At 39.0% G+C, this 27,598-nt stretch overlaps 1 protein-coding gene across 1 annotated transcript in view; it reads right to left on the reverse strand.

Annotated features, from left to right (window-relative positions):
• Positions 1 to 21,760, reverse strand: part of LOC132825446 (3-phosphoinositide-dependent protein kinase 1-like) — an 80,043-nt gene extending 58,283 nt beyond the window's left edge. The window contains exon 1 of the mRNA XM_060840723.1: positions 21,620 to 21,760. Coding sequence (XP_060696706.1) covers positions 21,620 to 21,649 — 30 coding nt within the window. The 5' untranslated portion in view covers positions 21,650 to 21,760. The remainder of the gene's footprint in view (positions 1 to 21,619) is intronic.
• Between the last annotated feature and the right edge of the window lie 5,838 nt (positions 21,761 to 27,598).

Here is a 27,598-nt window from a genome sequence, read left to right on the forward strand (position 1 = left end):
GTCAACAAATGTGTCAAATTCCACGGTTTCAAGTTTCTATATCCCAACTCAGTATAAAAATCCCATTTTCCAACCACAGGAATGCTGAAGGACTAACATCATTCCCCGAGACGAAATGATAGATGAAGATACAGTAGATGGAAAATGCAGTGAATCTGATCAGAAAGTGTGTCAATGTAGCATGTAGAAAACTACTGGACAAAATGAAGAGACATAGAATTAGGAGAGAAGCAAACTGAATTAAACATTGGTTGGAAAAGAGATAATTATCAAGGGAAATGTGTCAAAGATTGGAGTAGGTAGTGGGATCCCATAGGATTTCTGCTCAATGAAACACCTACTGGCTGAGAAAAGCAAATAAAAAGACACATTTTCTTAGCTGTCAATGTAGAAAGCAACCAAAACATCCCACTCATAGCTAAAACTAAAAGAAACTTTAAACAGTTACTGCTAGAGAAAAAAAAAGTTAAGTAAACAAATGGGATTAAACATTGGCATGTGGCTACAGAGAAATAATAGATGCACTGGCTGTAATGTTCTTTAAAATCTCCAGATTCTGGAAAGGATCCAAGGGATTGAAATACCACAAATTTCATGCTTCGTCACAAATGAAGAGAAAGCAGGAAAGCTAACAACTGCCACTGGAAAATTAGTAATAGGGCATTTAGACAATCAAAGTATGACAGATTTAACATGATTTCACAAAAGAAAAGTTTGAAAAATTTTAGATTTCAAGTACAGGATGTCGGTTAGGCCACATTTGGAATATTGCGTGCAATTCTGGTCTCCTTTCTTAATGAAGGATGAAGTAATTCTTGGAAGGGTTCAGAAAAGATTTACAAGGATGTTGCCAAGGTTGGAGGATTTGATCTATATGGAGAGGTTGAATAGGCTGGGGCTGTTTTCCCCTAGAGCGTCGGAGGCTGAGGGGTGACCTTATAGAGGTTTACAAAATCATGAGGGGCATGGATAGGATAAATTGACAAAGTCTTTTCCCTGGGGTGGGGAGTCCATAACTAGACGGCATAGGTTTAGGGTGAGAGGGGAAAGATTTAAAAGAGACCCAAGGGACAACTTTTTCCACACAGAGGATGCAGCTTGCATGGAGTTTAGAACGAGAAGTGATCAAATTGAAGCATGAGATTCTGACAGGACTTTGCACACTAGGTCTGAGAAAATATATTCTTTTTGAGGCATCCTATAACTGGAGAGAATATATGGTTTCTCAATTTAAGATTGAAAGGAGGAGGAATTGGAGAGTCATAAATATTCAGAATGCTCTACCACAGACAGCTGTGAAATTAATGAATATAGGCATGATGTATAGATTTTTGAAAGACAGCGGAGTTGAAGGTTATGGAGATCAGGCCGAAAAAGTGGAGTAGAAGCCAAGATAAGCTTAGACACCATGTTGCTGAATGGCAGAACAGTTTGCAGATGCTTTACTACCTACTCCCACTCCTGTTTCTCACCTTTCTACACAGGCCAGATATACCACAGCCAAATAGAATGCAATTCCTCCAGTTCTGCATCAGCACAGACAACAGAACCACCAAGATCTTGTCAAACAACTCCCTGCTACCTATTGCAACAGTGACACTTTATCCTATTTCCCACAATGATAATCTTAGCACCATCTGCACAGCACTTCAATTTACACTGCAAGTGCACACCACTATAATCGGCTTGTCTATAGAACCTTTTAACCAATGGATAGCGAAGATTGTCAACCCATCAACATGGTCTGGATTTGAATTTCCTTTAGTTTGTGATCAGAGTCTTCAATGGTAATATCAAAGAACTGATAACACACATACGAAAATATCATACCAAGTATGAATACTGAACTTTCACCTTTAGAGCCAGCGATGAATTGGAAGCTTGTCAACTAATGAAAGTTCCTTGCTATAGAAAGTTTATACATACAAAACACTAGCAACACACAACATAACTAAAACATTGGCCAAGTTTAGCTACTAGCAGTTTCAAAGTCTTTAACGATGGGTCACAAATGTCAGAGAATAACCTTAGCAACAGTTAGGCAGATCAAGTTAAGAAAAGGATAAGCAACCTTGAATCCAAGAAATTTTAACCCACAAGTTGCAATCTCCTTCTCAAAGTTGCATTAGTGTGGTCAGTTGCCAATGTTGTTCATCAGGCAACCTCAGCTGGGGACTGAAGAAAGGCATGAGGATAGTTTTGGAGTCAGGTCTCAGTGCAAATATTGACACAATTCCAGGACAGGGAAGGCCTTAACTTTGTACATGGGGAGCATAGCAATTCAAACATGCAAAAAAACAACCCTTTATGTCTTCAGGACATTCGGCCTACACTGACCTTCTCATTTAAAGAACCGCCTATCCAAACCCAAATCCAAATGGGGAATCCTTACTTAAGGTTAAAATCAGAATTTATGTGGGTTCTGACAGCAGGATTTTCAGGGTTGCAGGTTATGGATGGAGGTGTGTTAGAATTTCAAAGCAAACGAATGTAACTTAATATTAGGAAGTCTGCAAGGTATAAATATAATGGTATAAATTCATTTATAGGCATTAAAAACTATTTCTCAGCTTCAATCTGATAGACAGGACCATAATGGTTGCATATTAAAGAGATGGAAATATACATAACCTCTAGAGCAGACTGATCGTAAATTTACTAGTTACGTAAAATGGTTTTCTCAAGACATGAAAATGCCAAAAAAAAACACCGGCCAACTTTACCCTTATAGAAATACCAAAAATCAATTCCACTTCTCAGATCAAAGTGCACAATGAATGCTGGCCCAGCCAGTGATGCTTACATCCCAATTAAAAAACAACTCTGGCCCACCCACAGTTTACAGCAAATTTAACACCACTTCCCTATTATTAAATTAGAGCTAAAAGAATCAAAAGGGTATTGAGTAGGATGATCGACCCGGTTTGGAGGGCCAAATGGCCTACGCCTGTTCCTTTTTCTATGTTAGCACGTGTTATCTAACAAAAAAAATGGAATAACTTAAGCAACTAAAGTGTGAAATTAATTGGCATAATTTACAACTCACTAGGCACACAGAAAATTACAACCAGGTTGCCACTGCTGTGTACAAAACTGCATGTCTTAAAGATGTAGCTCTCTTTACTGATAAGAATTCATAAAAGTAGTGCTACGGAGTACTATCAGTGGAGAAAATTTGTTCAAATCAAGGTAAACATTTTATTTTCAGTTTAGAAATTCAACTTAAAACCTAGAAAATTATAATTTATTAATGTAACTTATTTTAAGCATGGTTATGTTTTATTAAAATGAACAAACAATCCATACAAATTCTGAATTCTTGGCAAGTAATTGAGCTAGTAAAGACAGTCAGAGTGGACAAAAAGGGGCAGTTCTCCATTCCTTGATTGTGCAAGATTAGCTATCTCTTACAATATGAAAATTAGGTTGTGATAAATGTGCAGGAATGCCAAAGACTAAGAAACATTGGCAGGTCTTACCCCTTTCTCCTCTGTAATGTCTCAATGAACAGCAAATGCGGTTGTCCTGTCAAATAGATCAACATGATGGATGACCTCGCAAGGCACTCATGAAATTGTATGTTGCATAAACATAATGAATAGATGGTTGGGGGAGGGTACATGGTAAACAATATGACATTTATGTGACTAATATGTAAAATAGAAGCAGACAGATTGCAAGCACAAGACAGACAAACATTTTAAATGAAGCTTAAGCTAGTTAATACTAAGCTCAAAACAACAAAGCCCAGCTCCAATAAACAGCAGCAGCTAAGGTTCTAGCATACTTACGTTATCAAGCAGATTAGGCAGAGTGTGGTTTCCTGTAGTAGTAACTAATACCTCTTAGAACTTTAAGAATGGAGAAGTGGGTTCATTCACATATTTCATCTTTACTGTAGCTATTTTAACCACAGGGACCAGCTTGGGTCACATGTAAAACACTAGCTACACATTACTTCTTTCTGGAACTTTTAAAAATTAATTTTAAAAATGGCTTTGTAATAATTAGATTGCACTTGCATTAGTAGATACACTGCAATCTTACTTGATACTCAAACGGAGTGCTTAAGCCAAATTAACTTGTCTGACCAAAAAGCTTCCTGTTGCCTGTGTTTCCTCCTCTGACTTTATTCACTTTCCTGTGCTTATACCATTGTTTAATTATTAAACAATTTTCAGCAAGTTGCTTTTAAAATTCTGACAAGTGAATGAGGAATAACCACTATCTTACAAACTAATACCTTTGCTCATCTCTAAATCGATTCCAGTACAGCCAGAAGTTCGAAACAACTTCTTTGATCTTTCCAAGTTACACAAAATATTCTCCAACCAATTCTTTCTCCTCCTTGTACCCTTAGTCTTCAAAACAATGCTGCCCAATACACTCACCACATGTGGTGAATTGGCCACAAGTATATAATGAAGCAATAGTCTTCACCAGGTGAGAGATTTCAACCAGATGGACAATAGCCCATTTCACTGAGGATGTGATTTCAGACTGTGACACAGCCTGTTGCAATGTAAGAGAAAAAACAAGAAAATCTTGCAGGAAAAATAATGAACATTTAAAAACTGGGCCCTAGCTCTGTTTTAGGTTTGCAACAAAGAGCCCTCAATGAAGGAAGTGAAAGCATGTGGAAATATTTTAGTTGCTGCATAACATGAAGCTGTGTAATAAGTGGCTACTGTGACAACATTGTTGCTGCCACAGTATAACACACACTGACCAGCTTTAATGGTATTCCACAATCCCAGTGCATCTCTAGGAGATCGTTTGCAAGATTTACCCCATTCCTTCCATACATTACATATCACACGGCAAACAGTGACCAGATTAACAAGATGCTAACATAAAATACTGCTCTAAACCACTCTTGTCCTGTGAAGCCACAGCAGTTTTACATTTCTCTAAAATGTTCAGAACTTTAAAAATCTAAATTTAACAAACCTAAATACCCTATCCACACAAGCACATCACCATACATATGAGTGCTTGAAGATAGCACAGGATGCAAAAGCAAGAATACCAAAGATATGAGGAATTCTGGGCTCCACACACATCTCGGGGCATTTTGATAATGACATAAAAATAAAGTACCAAATGCTTCAAGATGCCAATATTACTCGCAAAAGCAAGAAAGTTGGGAACATACACAACATGGCCAAAGAAAATTTGTTAATGGTTGACAAAGAAAGAGACCTTTCTGAAGTTTAAAACTCTATTACTGAAAACAAACTGAATTTCAATCAATTGTTTTGAAATAACTGCAAGCACAAAGGAGAAAAGATGAACAATATATTGTATCAAATGCCTCATTGACAGTGCTGAAGGTGTGGAACAGATGTGTATTTGAAAATGGTTGGCAAATTAGAGGATTGAACATGAAAGATTTTCAGTGAAAGCAGTAAATCAAGACACAAGAGGTTATAGGTCAGCAATGTTTATAGTCTGCATGGATTATAACATTCAAAGTCAGAAACTGCTCGAAAATTTTGTTTCTGATTTCCACAGTTCTTTGGTTTTTCATTTGTAACATTCAACTTTTTCATCTGATTTGGTGTGTTTGATAAGATGAAGAGGTGAACATTGAGAGGGCCTTAAAAGATAGGAGCTAATCAGTGAAAACAATTTTTTGTTGATTTTCATATTAACATACAGCTGTTTAAGCTTTAATTAAAGCTTAGTTAACTGTATCAAGATGAAGGGGTCTATTCCAAAGACTTTTTTCTGAGTATTACCAATGGTCCTGAATGAGAGAGAGAATGTCTAGTACAAACAGGAAGAGTAAAGCAAATGCAATTTTAAAGTCCTCAAGCTGCAAAAGTAAATCGCGAGTCACTAACTGTTTTCTTGCTCCCTTATTAGTAGGAAATTTGTACAATCCAAAGTTCTCGGCAAATGTTGGCTTTCCCAGTTGCTTAACCATGAGAAAAATCTTTTGACAAATAAGACACAGGAAGAGAGATGGGAAAGTGAACAAACCTTCCCAGATCTGTTATGAAGAATTTATATTCTTCACTTTGCTAAGTAGGGTCCATTTGTGTAGTCCAGAGTCTGTCATCATTGCCTGTAAACTATTCAGCTTGGAAGAGGACTGTTGCATCTCCCAATATTCAAACTTATGAAAAGTATAAATTAAACAGGATTCAGATTTCATGTCTTCTGGGTTTCACAGTTTTTGAATGAAATTGTAATTTCAATGCAGCCAGTTTAATGCACTCTCTGGATTTATTCAATCTTGGTTCAGGTCTTCATAGCTGCCATTTTAGATCAATATCATTTTAAAACACTTTAGTTCATGGTGGTGTCTGGCATTAAAATCAGATGAAAAGATTGAATGTTACAATTGAAAAACCAAAGACCTGTGGAAATCAGAAACAAAATTTCCCAGCAACTCCTGACCTTGAATTTTATAATCTATGTTGAACTTTATCATGACAACTTCCCACCACTAACCTGGGATACAAACAATATTGGTCCTGTCTGTTTGCAGTCAGTCTAAGTCAATATGAAAGAACTCAAAAATTGAAGTGACAACACACAAATTCTGCATTAACTGTCTTCATCCTAACACGGGTGACCAGCTCACTGAACTGTGCCATTTTACCCAACATTTAATGTTGAAGTGTGTGTGTTTAGATGTCAACTGAACACCAAGTTATGATTTGCCCATCTCTTCCTATTCTCCAAGCTAAGCTGTTCAGTTTTGAAGATAGTTCATATGGTACCAAGAGGGTGCTGCAGCATATGAAGTCAAGCCCACAGGCTTTTAGCAGTGCAAGTGATAAAGCGGCAGAAAAACCTGATTTGTTCTGAAAAACAAATAAACGCAATTTTATGCCAAAGGACAATCCTACCTGCTCAGAACTGTCAAAAAGAGCCCGAAGGAATTTTAAAAAGGGGTTAAAAAAAATTGAATGCTTATCCCAGCCAACTCTGCTTACTCAAGCTTAGAAAGTTGGTGCAGTGAAGACAAATAAGACTTCCACTCTTGATGGGCACATGCAAAGCTAGGTAAACGGTAAATGGAAAAGGATCCATGCTCACCATTCATTGTACAACAGCTCACTGGGACTACTGATACATGAGCAGGGAAATTTTATTGAATGTACCTCAAGAAACAGGTTCAGAATCCAGAGTGATGGGAATATAACAACAACTTAAGCAAAGCCAACTGTCAGACATTTTATAAAATAACATTAGGACACAGCTCATCACAACAATTTCACAACAGGACATCTTGCTTTCTCAAGTTTCAGATGAACTGATCTTTCACAGTATGACAATAACGTTTTCAGTAGAAAACCTTTACTGATCGTTAAAATGTGACCAAACATAAATGTCTACCATTTCATAATTCTCTCGAATATGCATGCTTTGGGAAAGTAGCAAAGATTGTTATTTTATCATTAATAATTTAAAAGTCTTCTGCAAGAGTTTCAGAAATTGAAGTCACCCCAGCCGCAGACCTTGCAGTTTAATATTTAAAAAGGTGCTGGATGTTATAAAGGCACTTGCACATAAAATTCATAAAAGCACTCAGGTAGTGAGCAAAACTAGCATACCTGATTCTAACATAACATGCAGTTGTGAACTTTTCTATAGACGCTACACAAACTGAATAACTTTAGGTGCCCATTCAGTCTTTTGTAAATATGCACATTTTTCCATGGCAATTTGCTACCCTGTTTATAATGATCTTTAACGCAATTTCCATACGATCCTGCAATAGTAAATACAATCGGTTCTGATATAATGTGATAGCTTGGTTCTTGTGCAGTCTTGCGTTATAAGAAAATCCTGCAATAGCTGCACCATTTAAACTAACAGGGCTGGAATCATGTTATAGCCAGTGCAGGTAAGTTCACATTCTGCAAATAATGGTCTAAATTTTTCAATCGCATTAAAGCCCATTCGTGTTAAAGAAACACTTTATAGCAGAACCAATCGTAGGCTCAAATTCTCTGGGTCTAAAGGCAATGCCAGCTACTGACTAAAAGCCCATGTGTCATGATCTCAGCTATGTTACTAATTGATAAGTCAGATCCAAAAACAAAATCTAATCAGGTTTCATCATAGGTCATTAAAATCTTACTCATTCTCGACTCCCAAGTTACTGGTTTCATGTTTTCTCTGTAGTTGTGAACCCCCAGAGAATTAACAAGCTTCTTTAATATTCAAGAAGCCATACACTGGTTTACAGTCATGGCTTTGGAAACAGTGACATAGTTTATTATTAAATCTCTTCAATGGAATAATGTGCACAATTCTGGTCTCCCTCCTATAGGAGGGATGTTGTGAAACTTGAAAGGGTTCAGAAAAGATTTACAAGGATGATGCCAGGGTTGGAGGGTTTGAGCCATTGGGAGAGGCTGAATAGGCTGGGGCTGTTTTCCCTGAAGTATTGGAGGCTGAGGGGTGATCTTATAGGTGTTTATAAAATCATGAGGGGCATGACTAGGGTAAATAGGGTAAATTTCCCCGGGTGGGGGAGTCCAGAACTAGAGGTCATAAGTTTAGGTAAAAAATGTGAAAGTGACAGAAGGGGCAACATTTTCCACACAGAGGGTGGTGCGTGCACAGAATAAACTGCCAGAGGAAGTGGAGGAGGGTGGTACAATTACAACGTTTAAAAGGCATCTGGATGGGTATATGAATAGGGAAGATTTAGATGGATACGGGGCAACTGTTGGCAAACAGGACTAGATTAGTTTAGGACATCTGGTCGGCATGGACGAGTTGGACCAAAGGGTCTGTTTCCATGCTGTATGACTCTATGACAAAGATAGATCAACACCTATACGATTCCAAATTAAAATCCCAACTCAAAAAAAACACATACGCACCTATCATCAAAGCACACTACTAATTAAAGTCAGGAATACACTACTGACTGGTCTCAGTTCAAGGATCATGCTCTCGACGAGCAAAGTTTGAGATGAAAAGTTACTAAGAGTTCTGTTGTACCTTCCCATCTAATCGCACAAGGTGTATTGATCTCCTCCCTCCTCACTGTCCAGGCCCCAAACATGTTCCAGATGAAGCAGTGTTTTATTTGTACTCCTTTCAATCTCGTCTACCGTATCTTCATTAGTGAGGAGCAACTGACAAAGCAAATTTCCATTGTTTTCATCCATCTTATAAACAACAAGGTCATTGGTACAAAGCAAATCAGAGTCTTCCAAGTGATTTTACATCTGAGGTGCTGACTTCACTCAATCCTGCCCAAATTAAGTTAGGTTGGCAACAGCAGAATATCCAAAATTGGGGAGAGGAATAAGTAAATCAAAATCTCATTCTCATATTAGTTTGCTCAAATGATTTCACTAGAGTCAAATGGCCGAGTTCACACCTCACCCCCAGAACTTGAGCACAAAACACGCTAAGTGCAGCATTGAGAGGGTGCAGAGCTGTCAGGGGTGCTCTCTTTCACAAGTTGAAGGAGAGAGCTTCAATTTGTCTGTTCACATATACATAAAAGATCTGAAGGTACTCAATCAGGGAATCCTCTCAGTTCCTTGCCAACACTCAATCTATCAGCTTACATCTCCAAAATGGATTACTAGATCATGTATATAATGTAGGTACAGTCTTCCTATCTGAAGTCTAGCTGCCAGTGTACTTAGAAGATAATAGCTGATTAGTCTGTTTTCATGGTTCTGATATTGTGAAAACACTCAATCGGTATCCTGTGCCCTCTTTTTGAAAGTGATGAGATTTGGAGTCACTATCTTAAATGATAAATTATTCCAGAAATGTGCACCTTCTAGAATCAAAAGCAATCAGGACTGGGTACACAGGCTGATTTTCTCAGATGGATGATGTCATAGTTTGCTTTGCTAATAACTCCTCTCAAGTTCCTTGGGATATTTCATTATATTAAAGGCATTTTATATTTGTAGCATGATACACCTCATGCTTCATCGTAATTGCTCAACCAACACTCAACTAATATCTTGATACCATTTTTAAGACAGCGCTGCACCCTCCCAACACTACACTTGTGTTTTGTGCTCAAATTCTGGGGGTGAGGTGCGAACTTGACCATTTGACTCGAGTGAAATCATTTGAGCAAACTAACATGAGAATGAGATTTTAATTTACTTTTTTCTCTCCCCAATTTGGGATGTTCTGCTTTGCCAACTTAACTTACTTTGGGCATCTCAGGTGTAAAATCACTTGCAAGACCATGAGAAATAGAAACAGGAATAGGCTGCCTGGCAACTTGAGTGTGCACCACGATTCAACAGGATCATGGTTGATCCAACATGCTCACATCCACTTTTATGTCTTCTGCCCATAACTCTCTATTCCCTGTCTGATCAAGAATCTATCTCAGCCTTAAACACATACACAGATTCTGCCTCCACAGCTGCCTGTACCAAGGAGCTCCAAAGACACTTGACCCTCTGAGGGAAGATAATAGTCTTAAATTGGCATTCCTTTATTCTGAGACTATACCCTCAGATCCTAGTCTCCCACGAGTGGTAACACCCTCTCAGCATTTACCCTGTTGAGCCCCTTAAGAATCCTATAATGTAAACACTTGCGGTCCCAGCATTGATTCTTGAGGAACTCACCAGGTTAGATTACCAGCCTGAGGAAGAATCCTTACCTCATTTGCAGTTTCTTGCCCATTAGCTAATTCTCTATGTCAATATACTCCCCGCAACACCATGGGCTCTTATCTAATGATTTAACCTTTTGGGAGCCACTTTATCCAACACCTACTGCAAGTCCAATGCAACACATTTACTGGTCCCCTTCTATTCAATTTGGTTGAAGTTTCCTTGTAAAACTCTAATTACATGATTTCCCTTTCATGAAGCCATGCTGACTCTGCTTGATTGGAGTAGGATTTGAGTTTTTGAAAAGATTTGTAGCTTAGGTTGGGGCGAGGTGATGAAATGTCTGCAAATAAAAAAAACCACCAACTCGGTGAATGAATCTATGCCGTAGATTATGATTTTCAAAAATTCTGTCATTACTTCCTCAATAACTTATTCCAACAATAGATATAGGGGTGTCACACTGGAAATTTTCCAATCCTCCAGTACTTTTCCAGAATCCAAGAAATTTTGGAAAATTACATTAATGAATCCATAGTCTTTGTGGCTATTTCTTTTGGGATACTAAATGCAAGCCATCAGGGCCAGGGGTATTATCTGACCTCAGCCCCAATAATTTGTCTAATGCTTCTTCTAGATGCTGCAGAATTGAGAATTAATTGTGATCTGTGTAAATCTTCACTTTAGGCATCAAGAGAGAAATGGGGCAAAGAGGTGACAAGAAACACATGAGGAGGAGATATGGTGGCTCAGTGGTTAGCACTGCCACCCTACAGCACCAGGGACCCGAGTTCGATTCCACCCTAGGTGACTGTGTGGAATTTGCATATTTTCCCCACGTCTGTGTGGGTTTCTGCTGGGTGCTCCAGTTTGCATCCACAGTCCAAAGATTTGTAGGTTAGGTGGACTGGTCATGCTAAATTGCCCATAGTGTTCAGGGATGTGCAGGCTAGGTGGGTTAGCCTGGGAAATATAGGTAGGGGGATAGGTCCAGGTGGGATGCTGTTCGGAGGGTCACTGTGGACAGTTGGGCTGAATGTCCTGTTTCCACACTGTTGGGATTCTATGATTCTATTCTACGACATGCAGAGGGGTGCAAAAGTATAAAGGTCAGGCTAGGAGATTTTAATTCTCCTGACCAAATTGTTGTGTGATTGAATTGTCCATTAACACCCTCAGGATCCAACTACATTGGCTTCTGAAAAATATGAATATCAGTGACAGCATTGAACGACTGGCTGCTTAGACAATTTTATTTGTGAGTACACTGGATTGAAGTGATTCTATAAATGTGAATCAGCTGTTTGGGAGAAAACTAATTGTCAAACATCGAAGATTGTTTTCACTGGGACCAGACAGAAACCTTAGCTAAAGGGATTTGCTCCATGCTTCTTGGCAGTTGCTTAGGGAGTGTTATTGACACAAAAAAAATTGAAAAACAAAAAACATCTCTGACTCAACCAACCATATATGGGCATTAGCTTGGAATAGATTCCACTCTGTATTTAGTCCACTGAGCACATTATTGTTTAAAATATTTGATTCTAAAGCCAACAGAAATTGGAATTATGACAAACTTCAGTTGAACTAGTAGATGGCAGATTGGTTGTCACCTGATGACAACCACCCGATGAAGGAGCAGTGCTCCAAAAGCTAGTGCTTCCAAATAAACCTATTGGACTATAACCTGGTGTTGTGTGATTTTTAACTTTGTTTACCCCAATCTAACACCAGCATTTCCAAATAAAAAAGAAACTGAGTATCAATTTATGAGATTAAATGTAAAATAAGGTGCCAATCAACATGCTTGGTTTTGTGCTGATGACTGCAATATAAGCAAAGTTACATGGCCTTCAACTCACCAGAGCCCTGAAGTACACCAGAACTAGGTGGTTACAAATGTGTATTCCATTTGAAAAAAAGTTTAATAGATTACGAGTTTACAGAACTGTGAAATGAAAACTAAATGACATTGAAATGCAAAACCATGCTTCTTTCAACTGCTTTGTTCTTAAATAATTTCCATTTCATCTGGTGTTTTCTGTAGTCTAGGAATGACCATAATTCTGTTTAAGCGCTGTTATACTTTAAAATGGTTATAAAGAAAAAAATTTAAATGATTATATGAAAATGGGTGAATGTTCTCCTTTTATTATAGCCTCAGGATAAAAATATTCTAGATGTGATCATTGCTTTGCAATAATCTCCAACCTATATCTTCATGGCTGTGAAATCTGTGCCAGTTGGTTCAAAAGACAGTGCTCTCACAGCTGGTCACAAAAAAACAGAAAACCTGTCAAATTCACTAGGACAGCCAACAGGAAGAGCAGGTGGAAAATTACATTTTAAAAAAACGTTGAACAACACAGCATTTCTCTTTTGGTAGCTGTTTTATTTGCAGTTTCTGTCCAGTTCCCCTGTGCCTCGTGCATTCTCAAAATTAAACACAGAAGAGGAAAGGGCCATATCCGGATGTCCTGTATCATTAGAAAAATACTTAGCCAATATCATCACAATAAGCTTGCATCATATAACTCAAACTCTTCTGCTTCCCCAAGCATGCGTACTGGTGGGTAATTGTAGCTTTCACTGACAACCTGCATTATTAAAGTACTTATAAGAGAGTAAAGCGTTTCACAGGAGAGCTTTCAAACAAGCATTTCACAAACTATGAGGAAAAATGCCCAAAAACGTGGTGACAGAAATAGGTTTTAAGTAGCATCACGAAAAAGGGTGAGTCGTTTAGGACAGGAACTCCAGCTTTAACAGCCTAGACAACTGAAGAAATGACTAGGAATAGTAGACTCACATTAGGGATGTGCAAAATTGCACTGTCAGGCTGAGAGTAAATGACCGAACGGAGTGAGAGGTAAATACAACTTTGCGAATATTAGGATACATGCAGACTTTGGCTGAGTGGCTACCAATTCCAATTCCTTAATATGTGCAGGAATGAATCCTCACCTGCCACATTGCACACATGCTCCATTTTACTGTCACAGTTTTTGTTCTTTCTCTGTTAGCTTCCCTTAAAAATCTCAACCATGCTCCTAACTGACACACCTCCACTATAAGTAATTTGCACTTACAGTCTATATTCAACAAGGCTTTCTATTTCTGTAGCTTTGTCATTCCTCCTCTAAGCTCAGCTGTTACTTCTATTATAAATACAAAGTCTGGTGAAAAATGACATGCTTCCCTGACAAAGGAATAATAGCACAGCAGTAAATGATTAAAGCACTCTTAAATTTAGTCCTCTTTAAATCAATATAGAATCTCTGAGGACAGTATCCTCTGATAATTAGTGGTCTTTGAGCAAGTTATCAGACTACAAAGTGTGACCAGTGGGAGGATAGGGAGGTTTCCACTAAAGCCGTACAATTGCCACCAAATATCAACACACACATCTTCACAGAATGTTGTTCAACAGTCAGGTTTGGAAACTTGATCCACTTTGCTACTTGTGCTCCACTTTCAACACAGATACTGAGGAAACCAGGAACATTCAAATCAATCCCAGTCTGCTTTCCTTCCTGTCTCATCACCCACCCTGAACAGGTTGATTAGAAAAATAGGTTAAATAAGAGCGAAAATTCCAATTTCCTTAATTACTTGCTGCACCTGCATGTTAATTCTTTGCACATGGAACAGAAGAACACAGTAAGGTTAGATCACATGAGATCTCGGGAGAGATAGCCAATTAGATACATTATTGGTTTGACAGTAGGAGACTGTGATGATAGAGGTTTGTCTTCCGGGCTTGTGCCGCAAGGATCAGTACTGAGTCCACTGTCGTTTATTATGAACATAATAAATTTGGATCAGAAAATAGGAGGCATGTTAATAAGTTTGGGGATGACACCAAAATTGGTGGCATAGTGGACAGTTAAGGTTATCTCAGAGTACAATGGGATCTTGATCAACTAGGCCAGTGGACTTAAGAATGGCAAATGAAGTTTAATTCAGATAAATGTGAGAAGCTGCATTTTGGTAAGAGAAACCAAAACAGGACATACAGTCAATGGTAGGGCCCAAAGAAGAATTGAGACACAACTGGGAGTGCAGGTACACAGCTCCTTGAAAGTGGTGTCAAAGGTAGACAGGTTGGGGAAGAAAGCTTTTGGCACACTCGCCTTCATTGATCACGACACTGAATACAGGAGTTGGGACATCATATTATGGCTGTACAGGACATTGGTAAGGCCACATTTGGAATACGGTGTACAATTCTGGTCACCTTGCTACAGGACGATAAAGATTTACAAGGAATTTAGCATGATTAGACGTTTGAGTTATTAGGAGACATTGGATAAGCTGGGACCTTTTCCCCTGAAGCACAAGAGGTGAGGGCTGACCTTACAGAGAATTATAAAATTATGAGGGGAATAAATAAGGTGAAGGGCAAAAATATTTTCCCCAGGATAAAGGAATCCAAAACTAGAGGGCATAAGTTTAAGGTGAATGGGAAAGAGTTCAAAGGGACTTGAGGGACAATGTTTTTCCACACAGAGGATGGTACATATATGGAACAAACTGCCAAAGGAAGTGGTAGAGGTAAATACAATTACAATATTGATAAGACATTTGGACAAGGACATGGATAAGAAAGGTTTAGAGGGGTATGTGCCAAACAACGGCAAATGGGACTAGTTCAACTTAGGTAACTTGGTCGGGATGGAGGAGTTGAGCTGAAGGACCTGTTTTTGTGCTGTATTATTCTATGAAACATAAGATCCAGAGTATAAAAGCTGGAGTTTCAGCTATTCACTGAAACTGTAAAAAGCTCTGGTTGTAGAGAATCCTTAACAGAATTACCATATTGATTCCAGGGATGAGAGATTTGAGCTATAAGACTACGTTGAAGAAACAGGATTTGTTCTCTTTGGAACAAAGGTGATTGAAAATATATTTGATAGAAGTGTACAAGCTTATGACAGATTCAGATAAGGTAGACAAAGAAAAGCTGTTCTTACTGCTGATGGCACAAAATCAGCATAGATTCAAGGTTTTGGTCAAGAACTGCAGTGGGACTAAGAAGAAAAACTTTCATGCAACCAGTGATGATGGCCTAGAACACGCAGCCTTTGGAGAGGATTTTAAAACATCTGTGTGCTAACGGGGGAAGGACAGCAGGTAAATTTGTCAACATTACAAAATGCTTGTAAACAGGCAGTAAATGTTAGGCTATTTATCCACACAGGCCATCACAGCTAACTGTGAGCTTAATTTCTTTCCATATGCCCTTCCCATAAATTATTCAATAATGATCTCAAGTGGATATTCTTTGCCTTTCCACTTCCACTCCTTCCTCCATCATCCCCTTAATCTTATTGGGACTGAAGCAAATTGTGATGCTATAGGTGTACATGAACCACATAGTGTTATGTCTGTCTGTATATGTGCTATTTTAGTGATATAGATTATTGCCAAGCCTGCATTTGGCTCTGAGTTGGTTGCAGTAATGTTGATTAGTTTGCAGTGCAGCCATGTGGAAAAATGTTGACTAATTTGTAAGCCTGATTTTAATAAATACAGTAGTCTTTAATATTCAACTTGTGACCAAATAAACCCTTTTGGAAGGAAATTTGCTGTCTAATGACAGCTTGCTCTTCTTCCCGTTTATCTTATTCTTTCAGCTTGTAACTTGTACCTTAATTTGGGAAATTGGACTTAATTTGGGAATAAAAGCATAGGGACCTGCTGTTCATTTATGTGTTCTTGAGTAGCATGTCAGTAACTTGTTAAAATGTTTTAGCAGCTCATTTGTGGATCAGTGGAGTATATAAACAGCTTTTTAAATAACTTCTTCTAAAGGAAAGGGATTTTTTAAAAAAATCACCAGTTTGGTAGCTCTTCTGTGTTTCTGCAGCTGTCACAGATTTGAGTCCTGACAAAAAGCACCTGTCGTAATTGTTGGCTGACATGAATAAACACTTATTTACACTAGAAGAACTAAAAATAATTCAATTGGAACCTGAAATAACAAAATTTTGGAAAACACCAGGCCATTCAACTCCTAAAAAAAACATAGGTCAATCACTGCTTTAGAGTCGGCAACACCTATTTCAGACCTCCCTTTTCTTTTAGATGTTGGTAGAATGTCTGTTCTAAGATCATCAAATGTGCTTTTTTATTTAATAGTGTACTTTGCTGGAATTACATTCTGACAGTCAAAACCAACAACTTCTCCTGAATCCTGCAGAACTACAACTAAGTGATACCTCCCTAGACACTTGATTCAATCATTCGATGCCCGTGACTTGTATTTAATCGAGTATCCCTTGACCTAAAATGAGATATCGTACTGGTTATGACATTGGGCAGCAATCCAGAGGTTAAGAGTTCAAATCTTAGCTGTGAAATTGAATACAATAAATCTGCAATTTGTGAACGGTTAGCTGTAAAATGACCTTGAGAGCTATTAAACTGTGGGAAATCAAGAAACCATAGATTAACACAATTTAGGAGAAGTCCATCCTAATTGTATCAGCCCTATGTAACAGCTACAATTACTTTCACTTCCTAACATAATTCAAATTGGCTCATTTTTATCATTACAAAAAGAACATCCCCATCTTGGCTTCCATGGGACATCCAATACATGGTTAATTCAAAACATCACACATTCAGGGCTACTAGGGAGAGAGATTACATATCTTGTTCCAAAATGATTTACATTTAGAAATATATATTCAAATATATATTACAGCTTAGTCAGCATTCAAATATTAAATGCGAACATACAAATTCACAAAGAATCAAACCTTACTGGTACATTGGCGGAATAAACAAATAAAACAGAGCTATCCTTGAACACAAGTGAGAGAGTAGAGCTTTACAAAAGTAAAACTGCTATGTTTTTGCACCCTAAGGGGAATTTTGTTTTTCTCTTTCCCCTGTTAGTTCTCCAGTATGCAACCGTTCAAGTGTTCTCTGGCTTATACTCAAACCACGATACTAGTGGCAATTCCCTGTCATCCTCATGCTGTGGAACTTGGGTTGTTTTGACAATTTTAAACAGCCTTTTCACTACTGATTTGGGTAGCTCTCTTTCCTGTCAACATCAAGGGGTAATTACAGCAGTACCACAACAGAGACAAACAACTGTGAGGAAAAAGCAAGTCATGTGACCAGCTTCAGCCCATTTTCTTCTATCTCTTACTTCAAAATACTCAATCACATTGTTTAGGAACTATGCCAGGAAAAAAAAATTGTAATCAGTTAAAATATTTGGGTATATCTACCATGCGCACATTATTTAACCCCAATCTCCAACAGGATTTGTAAAAATAAAAGCCTAATAACAGATTTTCCAGAGAAATTTATGCAATAAACCTTTGGACATATCAAAAAAAAGGACTGGGTTTTGATCAATGATCCCCATGAGTCCCATTTCTACCATGAGCCATGGATACAATCATAGCGAGAGGATTCAAGTACAGGAAGAAGGATGTTTTGCTGCAATTGTACAAGGTATTGATGAAGAAACACCTGGAATATTGTGTCCAGTTTTAGTTTCCTCATCTAAGGATGGATATCTTGCTGTACAGCAAACACAGTGAAAGTTTATCAAATTGATTTCTGGAATGGCAAATTGACGTATGAGATGAGATTAAGTTGGTTTAGGATTGTATTCTCTGGAGTTTAGAAGAATGGAGAGGATCTCATAGTAACCTATAAAATTCTAACAGGATTACACAGGTTAGGTGAAGGATGAATGTTCCCAATGATGGATGGGATCCAGAACCATGGATCATAGTTTGAGGATAAGGGGTAAACTCTTTAGAATTGAGGCCAGCAGAAATTTCTTCACTCAGAGAATGGTCAGCCTATGGAATTTACTAAGGAAGTGGTTGAGGCCAAAACCTGTGTTTTCATGAAGGAGAATCTATAGATCACATGGCTAAATGGATACGATGAGAGGACAGGATTAAGGTATTGAGCTCAATATTCAGCCATGATCATACTGAATGGCAGAGTAGGCTCGAGGGGTTGAATGGTTTACTCTTGTTCCAATCTTCTATGTTTCGATTTACAAATAGTGGCATCTGTGGAATGTCCAATGCACCAATAGATTCCATGTGTGAAAGGAACAAAATTGTTGTTTATGTTTAAACTGAAACACCAAGCATTAATATGCCATCATTTAGCTGATCAGAAGATTGAAGGCTCGTGAGCTGAAAACTACAAGATATCTGATGTCTCTTTATAGATGTTGCCCAGATCTGCTCAGCCTTTCCAGCAACTTCTGCTTTTATACCTGACGTGAAGCTCAGGTCTGAAATTCTTCTCCAGATACTTTACGCCATCTGCTATTTTCTCAATATAATACCCTACATGTTGTGGTGGTGCAATCAACACTGGCATCATTTTGTACCTCAACAAACAGTCGTTCTTTTTTCTGTGCACGACTAAATTCACTTGGTCACACACATTTTCCCTCAGAAAAGATGGACTCAGGAACTAAAGGAAGAACTAAGTTTGACATTGTCTCATTAGCCTCAAATTTTCAGAACAATCGCAATACACTATGCAACACCTCTGCAAATTTATAAAGGTTGAAAATTGAATTAGGGATATTAGTTGGCATGTATGATTTTGTGCCACACCATGCAGTTGGCTGACTACCTCGAGAGCTTGATATTGTTTATCACTGGCTTAAGAAAAAAAAAATCACCAGTTTATCTATAGGCAACACAATCTCTAGAGTACAATCCTTTCTGCAAGTGCATAGACAGTCCACTTTTATATCATGCAATACAAAATAGACCTTTTGGATTGCTGTTGAGTGTTTATTATAACTAAATAGGTTTCAGAAAAGAAGGTGACCAATAGAATATAACTGTTCAGTTCCAAGTGAAAACAAAAATATGGCAAACAGGACTTGAAAAACAAAAAGGGGCATATTTTATCACTTATAAAGATCATTTCAGCATAATTACTGAAAAATGAAGGTCACAATCAAAGATTCAAGTCAGTTTACGATTCACTGATTTCAGACAGCTATTTTCTAAGACAAATGGCAACAAATTCTAGGACAGGCATTATTAAATGCAAAATCCCACTTTTATTCAAATAGAAAGCTATGAAAGATTAAACAGGTAGCAACCAGTCCAAAGATGCATTTCCTCAGCCACAGTGAATGATAAATCATCAGTGATAAACAAGGCAAGACAGAACCATATCCATCAACCATCACTGTACACTAGCACCAGAACTTTTAATCAACATCTTGAACACTGATAAAAGTAAGGACATGTAATATATTTGATTAGTGCTTTCAAAATTTAGTAGAGGACATTAGAATAAAATCTACACAAAACTATGTTTCACAGGGACATTGCCTGTAATGACACAGAATTCAATCTAACCACAGAAAGCAAGCCTTGTTGTTTAGTCAATTTAAGTTTTTTTCATTACGCATGATATAAAAGACCAGCAAATTCAATTACACTACTTCAAAAGCAATGGCCTACTTCAATTAAGTCCTTCTGCAGTTGAATCCTGTATCATTTAATAAATAATTTATTCTGAGAAGTCAAACTGATCCTACTTCCATCCCATTCCAGAAGAATATTCTAAAAAGTCTGGTAGCCACAGAATGAATAGACATGTTGCACATAAGAACTAAAGGCAACATTCAGAAACCATCCAACTCATTATCTTGCATGCTTCTGTATAAACTTTAAGCACACAACTCTATGCTGGTGCGTAGATATTCCATGTCTGCAAACACAAACTCACGTGTATCATAGCCCCGGCGTGTATTAACGTTTGCACCCTGCAATTATGCACACATCCTCCCTCACGTTAAATGCTGTATATCATTCACAAGAAGGTTGGAGAGAGCAAGGACTGCAGATGCTGGAAAGTTGGAGTTGATAAAGTGTGGAGCTGGAGAAAACGCAACAGGTCAAACAGCATCAGAGAAGCAGAGGGGTCGATATCTTAAGTCCTGATGAAAGGTTCTGAGCTGAAATGTCAGTTCCCCTACTCCTGCTAGACCTGCTGTGCTTTTTCTAACTCCATATTTTAGCAACCTCCCATTTGTAAGCACACATGCATGGCTTCATTAGTAATACATGTTGACATCATCACTCCCAAGCACCCACTCAGTCCCAACCTGCAAATATCCAATGCTCTCATCTCGACCTTCCCAACATAGGCATATACCACTTACCCATGTGTACATGCTTTTCCCCTCTTCCCCCACTTCCACATGACATTCACTCTCTCCCCACCCCTCCACATGGACATCCATTCTCTATCTCCCAAAAATGGACCTGCACTCCAATCCACTTCCTCTCCTTTCCACAACTTACAACGTTCACCTAATTTGCCTTCCTAAATCACATGAACACACACATACACTCTTCTCCCCCTCCACACCACATACACTGACAAGCATGCAAATCGCTGCCCCTATACACATCACCTTGGAGATGCATTTATATCCATTTCAATCCTTCACAGATGTGTGCACCTCGACCCCCAGACATACACACACAAATTCCCACTCACCCTCCAAAAGACAGGTGGGCCTGTGCACCCATATTTCCCCGCTCTCAACCATTCCATACCCTCCACATCCTCGCTCTCAACCACCCCATTCCAGTCGCTGCCAATCGTCGCCCACACCAGACCCTTCCCATCCTCATTCTTCCCTCACTAGATCCTCCACAACGCGCACTCTTTTTCTCTTCACCTTCCTCCTCCAGCAACTCCGCATCCACAAAGCCTGACAAGGTTATGGAATGGGATTACCGATCAAACCAAGGCCTTCCGTGCCCCTCCCAGCCAGCGGCAATGCCGGTGCCCGACCTGCAACAGTGCCATTCCGTCTTGTGTTATGGGAGAGTCCCCCTCCCCTGATATGGTGACAAGCGACAGTCTCTCCTCGCCCCCTTAGCCTGGGTCCCTGGAGACGGGCCTGCCTCAAGGCCTGCCGTCTCGTAGATGTTCTCTGAAGGGAAGGGAGTATGTGTCAATTTCACGACTTCCCCAAACCGGCCCATTAGGACCTGCGTTTTCACCAGGCCAATACCTACCATTTGGCTGGTGGTTCTCGCCATGGACATGGACACGGTCCCCACCCAGCCTTTCCCCGGCCTATGGCCTGTCCCTGGTACCGGGCCCCGGCGCTGATCACTGGCCCCGCTTGGCGGCTGCTACCTCCGCCATTTTCCCTCTCCTTACGTCATAGCACAACAATGCGCCTCGGCCCAATAGGAAGTCCCACCTCCTCGTTCTGATTTGACAGCACGGCGGAGCCCGGCTTCCCGCGGTGTAGAACCGCATCTCGATTGGCTAATGCAGTGACAATCAAGGTGTGAAATGACCTATCATATTGACGAATCGCCCCAGGCCGTGAATTAAAATTGCGCATGTGCCTGGCAGGACACCTGATGAAGTGTTAACTGTTGCTGTGGCAGGTAGAAAAGGCTTTGTAATTATTGAGTGGCTTTTGCTACCACTGAACATCTTAACAAAGCTATTTCTCTCCATTGAACTAAAAGCAAAACACTATAGCTATTGGAAGTCTGAAACAAAGAAAGAATGGTTGAGAAATTCAGCAGACCTGGCAGCATCTGTGTAAAATGTTTAATATATTTGATTTGTTATAGTCATGTATACTGAGCTATAGTGAAAAGTGTTGTCTTACGTGCTTTACGGGTGGATTGTACTATATAAGTGCATCAGGCTTACTGAACAGAGTTCAGGATACAATGTTACTGAAGGTGCAGAGAGAAATCAACATTTTAAAGAAGTCAATTCCAAAATCTGGTAACAGTGGGGAAGAAGCTGTTCTTGAATCTGAATTTATGTGTATACAAACTCTTTTATTTTATGCGGGGGAGCATAACTGGGGTTGGAGGGTTCTTTGATTATGTTGGTTGCTTTCCTGATGTAGTAGGAACCACGGATGAAGTCAGTGGATGGGATGCTGATGGACAGGGCTGTGTTCACAGCACTCTGTAATTTCTTTTGGATATGGAAGGAGTAGTTGCCATACTACACTGTGATGCATTCAGATAGGATGCTCTCGATGGTGCATCTGTAAAAAATGGCAAGAATCTTTAAGGACATGCTGAATTTCCTTAATCTCATCAGGGGGTAGGGGTGTTGCTGTGTTTTCTTGAACATACTGTCAACAGGATGGACCAGGGCAGACTGTTGGTGATTGTCATTCCTAGGATCTTGACTGTGTCCACCATTTGATGCAGACAGGGGCATATCCTCCACTCTGCTTCCTGAAGCCAATGATCAGCTCCTTCATTTTGGTGATCTGAATGGAAAGATTGTTGTCTTTACACCATGCCATTAAGCACTCTGTCTCCATCCTGTACTCCATTTCATTGTCTGAGATCCAAACTAAGATGGTGTTGTCAGCAAACTTTTATGTGGAGTTGGTGCAGAATTTGGTCACACAGTTGTGTGTGCATGTATAAGGACTATATTAGGGGCTGAGTATGCAGCCTTGCAGGGCATTGGTGTTGAGAATTATCATGATGGAGATGTTGTCACCTATCCTTATTGTGGTGTCTTGATCAGGAAATTGAGAATCCAGTTATAGAGTGGGGGAGCAGAGACTCCAGTTCAAGAGTTTGGAGACTAGATTGTTTGGAATTATGGTGTTGAAGGTTGAGCTGTAGTTAATAAGTAGAAGCCTGATTAGTGGCCTTGTTATCCAGAGTTTCCAATGATGATTATAAGCCCAGGGAGATAACATCAGCTATGGACCTGTTGTACTGGTAGGTGAGATACAAGGGATCAAGACAATCTGGAAGGCTGGAGTTGATGTGATCCATGACCAACCTCTAAAAGTGCTTCATAATTCTGGATGTCAGAATTACTGGGTGGTAGTCATTGAGGCATGGTTTTTCTTTGGCACTGGGATGATGGTAGTTTTCTTGAAGCAGGTGGGGCTTTAGATCGTAATAAGGAGAGGTTGAAGATGTTTGGGAATACTCTCCCCTGCTGGCTTGCACAGGATCTGAGTGCATGGCTGGGGATTCCATCCAGGCCAGTCGCTTTCTGTGGGTTCACCCTTAAGGCTGATCTAAAGTCTGTGGTGGTGACAGAGGGTCCAGTTGCATTCGAGACTGCTGGAACAGGTAAAATCAGTTCACTGCCCTTCTGTTCAAAACAAGCTTAGAATGCATTTGAGTTCATCAGTTAGGAATGTACTGTTGCCTACAATTCTGTTCAACTTTACCTTGTAGACCATGGAAAGAATGTCTATGAGAGGAAATAACTTTTGAGAACTTCAGTACTCGAGTTGTATCAGACGCTGAATGTTGACTTTTTCTCTCTCCACAGCTGCTGCTAGACCTGCTGAGTTTCTTCACCACTGTCTACATTTGTCTTTTGTTTTTGAAAATATATTCTCTATTTATCTTGTAGGAAATAGAGCAGATAATTTATTTTAATGGATGAGTGATAAATATTGACCAGGAGACACTCAAATCTTAGCTGTCCTTCAAAATTGTGCCATTATTTTCCATCTACGTGAATGAACCAACAAGACTTTGATTTAATATTGCATTGAAAAGACGGCATTATAGAGAGTGCAACATTTCCTAAGTACTTAATTGCCTCCATGTTTATGCTCAGATCTTCTAAATGGGCTACAACTCACAACTCTGACTCAGAAGTGAGCGACATGCATTTGGAGCAAGAGTAGGCCATTCAGTTCCTTCAGCCATTTTCCCCCCATTCACTCGGTAATGTTTGATCTAATTCTAACATCAAATTCCCACTTACCCCAGATAATCTTGCATCCCCTTGCTTCACAAAAATCTACTTCTGTCTTGAAAATATTCATGCACTTTTGACCTGAAAATGTGGTGGCAGCAGATTCCCAAAGATTTAGGACCCTCTGAAAAGGCTTTTATCTCATCTTTGTTTAAAAACTAGGCATCATCCATTTAAAACAATGATACCTAGTTCTGGATTCTTCCATATGAGGAAATACCCTCTCCATATCTAACCTCTCAAGACTTTTCAAGATCTTAAACATTTCAATCAAGTCACTTCTTAGTCTTCTAAGCTCCACTGTATGTATGACTACCCTACCCAACCTTTCCTTGTATGATAATCTTCCTTTCCAGGCATCAGTGTATTAAACTTTGTGAACAACCTCCAACACACTTACATTCTTCATTAAGTAAAATGGCAAAAACTATGTGCAATACACCAGATGTAGTCTCAGCAGTGACTTGTATAACTGAAACATGACCTCCGACTTTGTTATTTGTTATGAAAACAACAAATGCTAGAGATCACAGTAGGTCAGACAGCATCCATGAAAAGAGGGTTAGCTAACATTTCGAGTCTAGATGACTCCTCATTTATATAAGTTGTCAATAGTTGAGGTCCTATCACCAATCCCTGTTGCACGCCACACTTTGGAGGTCAGCCAGGTAGACCTCATAGAATATGAATTCCCTGATTGGACCAGGTTAACCTGGTCCAATCAGAGAGCCCTGGCTGACAGATATAAACAAGAATATCTGAGGTTTTGCTCAATCTGAGAGCTGGTTCTAAGGAAGCTGAAACAGTGTCAAATACTATGCATGTGTAAATAATGGGTGATGTGGTGATGGGATATCGGCCTCTGGAGTTATTTCGCTCACTAGTCTTGCCAACCTGAAAAAGACTCATTTAAGAGTGGCAAGGTGACTCAGTGGTTAGCACTGCTGCCTCAGTGCCAGATTCCACCCAGGTTCAATTCAGGTTCAATTCCACCCTCTGCCGACTGACTATGGAGTTTGTACATTCTCCCAGTGTCTGCATTGGTTTCCTCCAGGTGCTCTGGTTTCCTCCCACAGTCCAGAGATGTGCAGGTTGGATGGATTGTCCAGGCTAAATTGTCCATAGTATTCAGGGATGTGCAGGATAGATTGATTAGCCATGGGAAATGTGGGGCTATGAGAATTAGATGGGGGCTGGGTGGGATGCTCTTTGAAGGGGCAGTGCAGACTTGATGGGCCAAAATAGCCTCTTTCTGCAATGCAGGCATTCTCTATAATTCTGTATGTTTACCCCTTCCTGTGAGCCAGCTGATCTTCTATCCATACCAACATACTACACCCGACACCATAAGATTTTATTTTCTGCAATAACCTTTGTAAAGTAAGAGTATTTACAAGTGTCAATAAGTCTTTGTGGTCACTTTAATAAAACAGTTACATTACATTCATTTCTTGTTTACGTCAAATATTTAAGCCTTTCATTATCTTATTACCTACAAATTGTTTAACCAAAAAAATGTAATTTCCTTCACAACATTATTGGAACAGACATTTTGTAATTCATGCACCATAACATTCAGCTTGCTCTGTACCGCATAGCTTTGCAATTTCTCTCTATTTAAATAATATGCAACATTTCTATTCCTCAGCCAAAGTGAACAAGTTCTTCTACATTATACTGCATCTGCCATATTTTCATCCAATCATTTAACTTGTCCCTTATCACTTTGTAATCTTATGTCCTCTTTGCAAATTACTTCCATACTCACCCTTATGTAATCAATACATAACATGTTTAGCAACCATACATTCAGATCCTTCATTCAATTTATTGGTATAGATTCTAAACTGCTGAGTCCTCAGCAGGTTCCTATGACATTCCATTTATAAGATCTTGCCAAACAAAAATGATCCATTTTTGCCAACTGTCTGTTAGCCTATTAGCCAACTCATCCTCTATCTCTATTAATGTTGTCCTGTAATGTAATCCTCTTTTGTGTAAGCTTTGAAGCACAATATCAAATGTTTTCTGGAAATCCAATTCACAGAACACATCTACAGAATCCCGTTTATCATGTTGCATATTACTTCCTTAAATAACTGCAACAATTTCCCTTTCACAAAGCCATGTTGACTCTGCCTGATTGCATTGAAATCTTTGAAATATTTTGCTATAATCTACATAGAAATAAATCCTACCATTTTCTTCTTTACAGAAATGAATCTCACTGGCTAGTTGTTTCTGTATAGAAGAGTTGTATTCACTTTTTTTCCCCAATCTGATGGGGCCTTTCCAGAGTCTAGCTAACATTGTAAAATTAATATAAAACATCCACTATCTCATTTCTTTCAAGACACTAGGATGAAGTCCAGGAGGACTTAGGGACTTATCAACTTTAAGTTCTAATAACTTTGTTATTACCCATTCTGTAGTGATTTCAATTGTATTAAGTTACAGGTATTACTGAGATGATATTTGTATACCCTTTAGTAAAGATAAATGCAAAATATCTGTTCAATTCATCTGCCATTTTCTTATTTTCTGTTAGATGCTCTCCAAAAGACCAATGCCCACTCTTTCCCTTTTGAAATACCTGGAGAAACTCTTACTGATTTTGTTTTTATAGTTCTAGCTAATTTTCTCTCATATTCTAATATCTCCATAGTTATTTTGTAAATTTACTGTTTTTATATTCTGTACAATCTTCTGTGTGGGTCACCAAATACCATTAAAACTTAAAAAATTATTTTGGTTCTTTACTTTCAAAAGACCTGGTTTTGAAAACTCCCTTTAAAAGCCATTTGACCACCGACTGCCTCAATGACTGCTGTGCTACCATTACTCACACGCTTGCAACTTTGAAGTTTTGCATTTTTTTAAAAAAATGTGAGAGTGGGCTTTGCCAGCATTTATTGATCATCCCTAATTTTTTTATTTCAAAATATACTTTATTCATAGAAATGAATCTTTGGTACCTGTACAATTTGTCATGTCGTTCATAGATATATACATTGCATGTCTTAACATTACAAAGAGCAGATTGAATTAATCGAATTACCATTTTCCTATTTACAATTCCCTTTATTAACCATCCAGTCTCTTATTATTTAGCTGTGGCTTCAGCGGAACCCACCTACTGAGTGGGTGCCCTGTTATACGATAGCAAAGGAACCTTCTTTAACCCCCAGTTTATGGGGTTACCATTGTCCATTTGACTGTCCTGTCTCTGGGATAGCTGTCTGCATCCCCATGGTGAGCACGAACTGCTGGAC

Source organism: Hemiscyllium ocellatum, chromosome 20, assembly GCF_020745735.1.
Source record: "Hemiscyllium ocellatum isolate sHemOce1 chromosome 20, sHemOce1.pat.X.cur, whole genome shotgun sequence".
Taxonomy (NCBI): Eukaryota; Metazoa; Chordata; class Chondrichthyes; order Orectolobiformes; family Hemiscylliidae; genus Hemiscyllium; species Hemiscyllium ocellatum.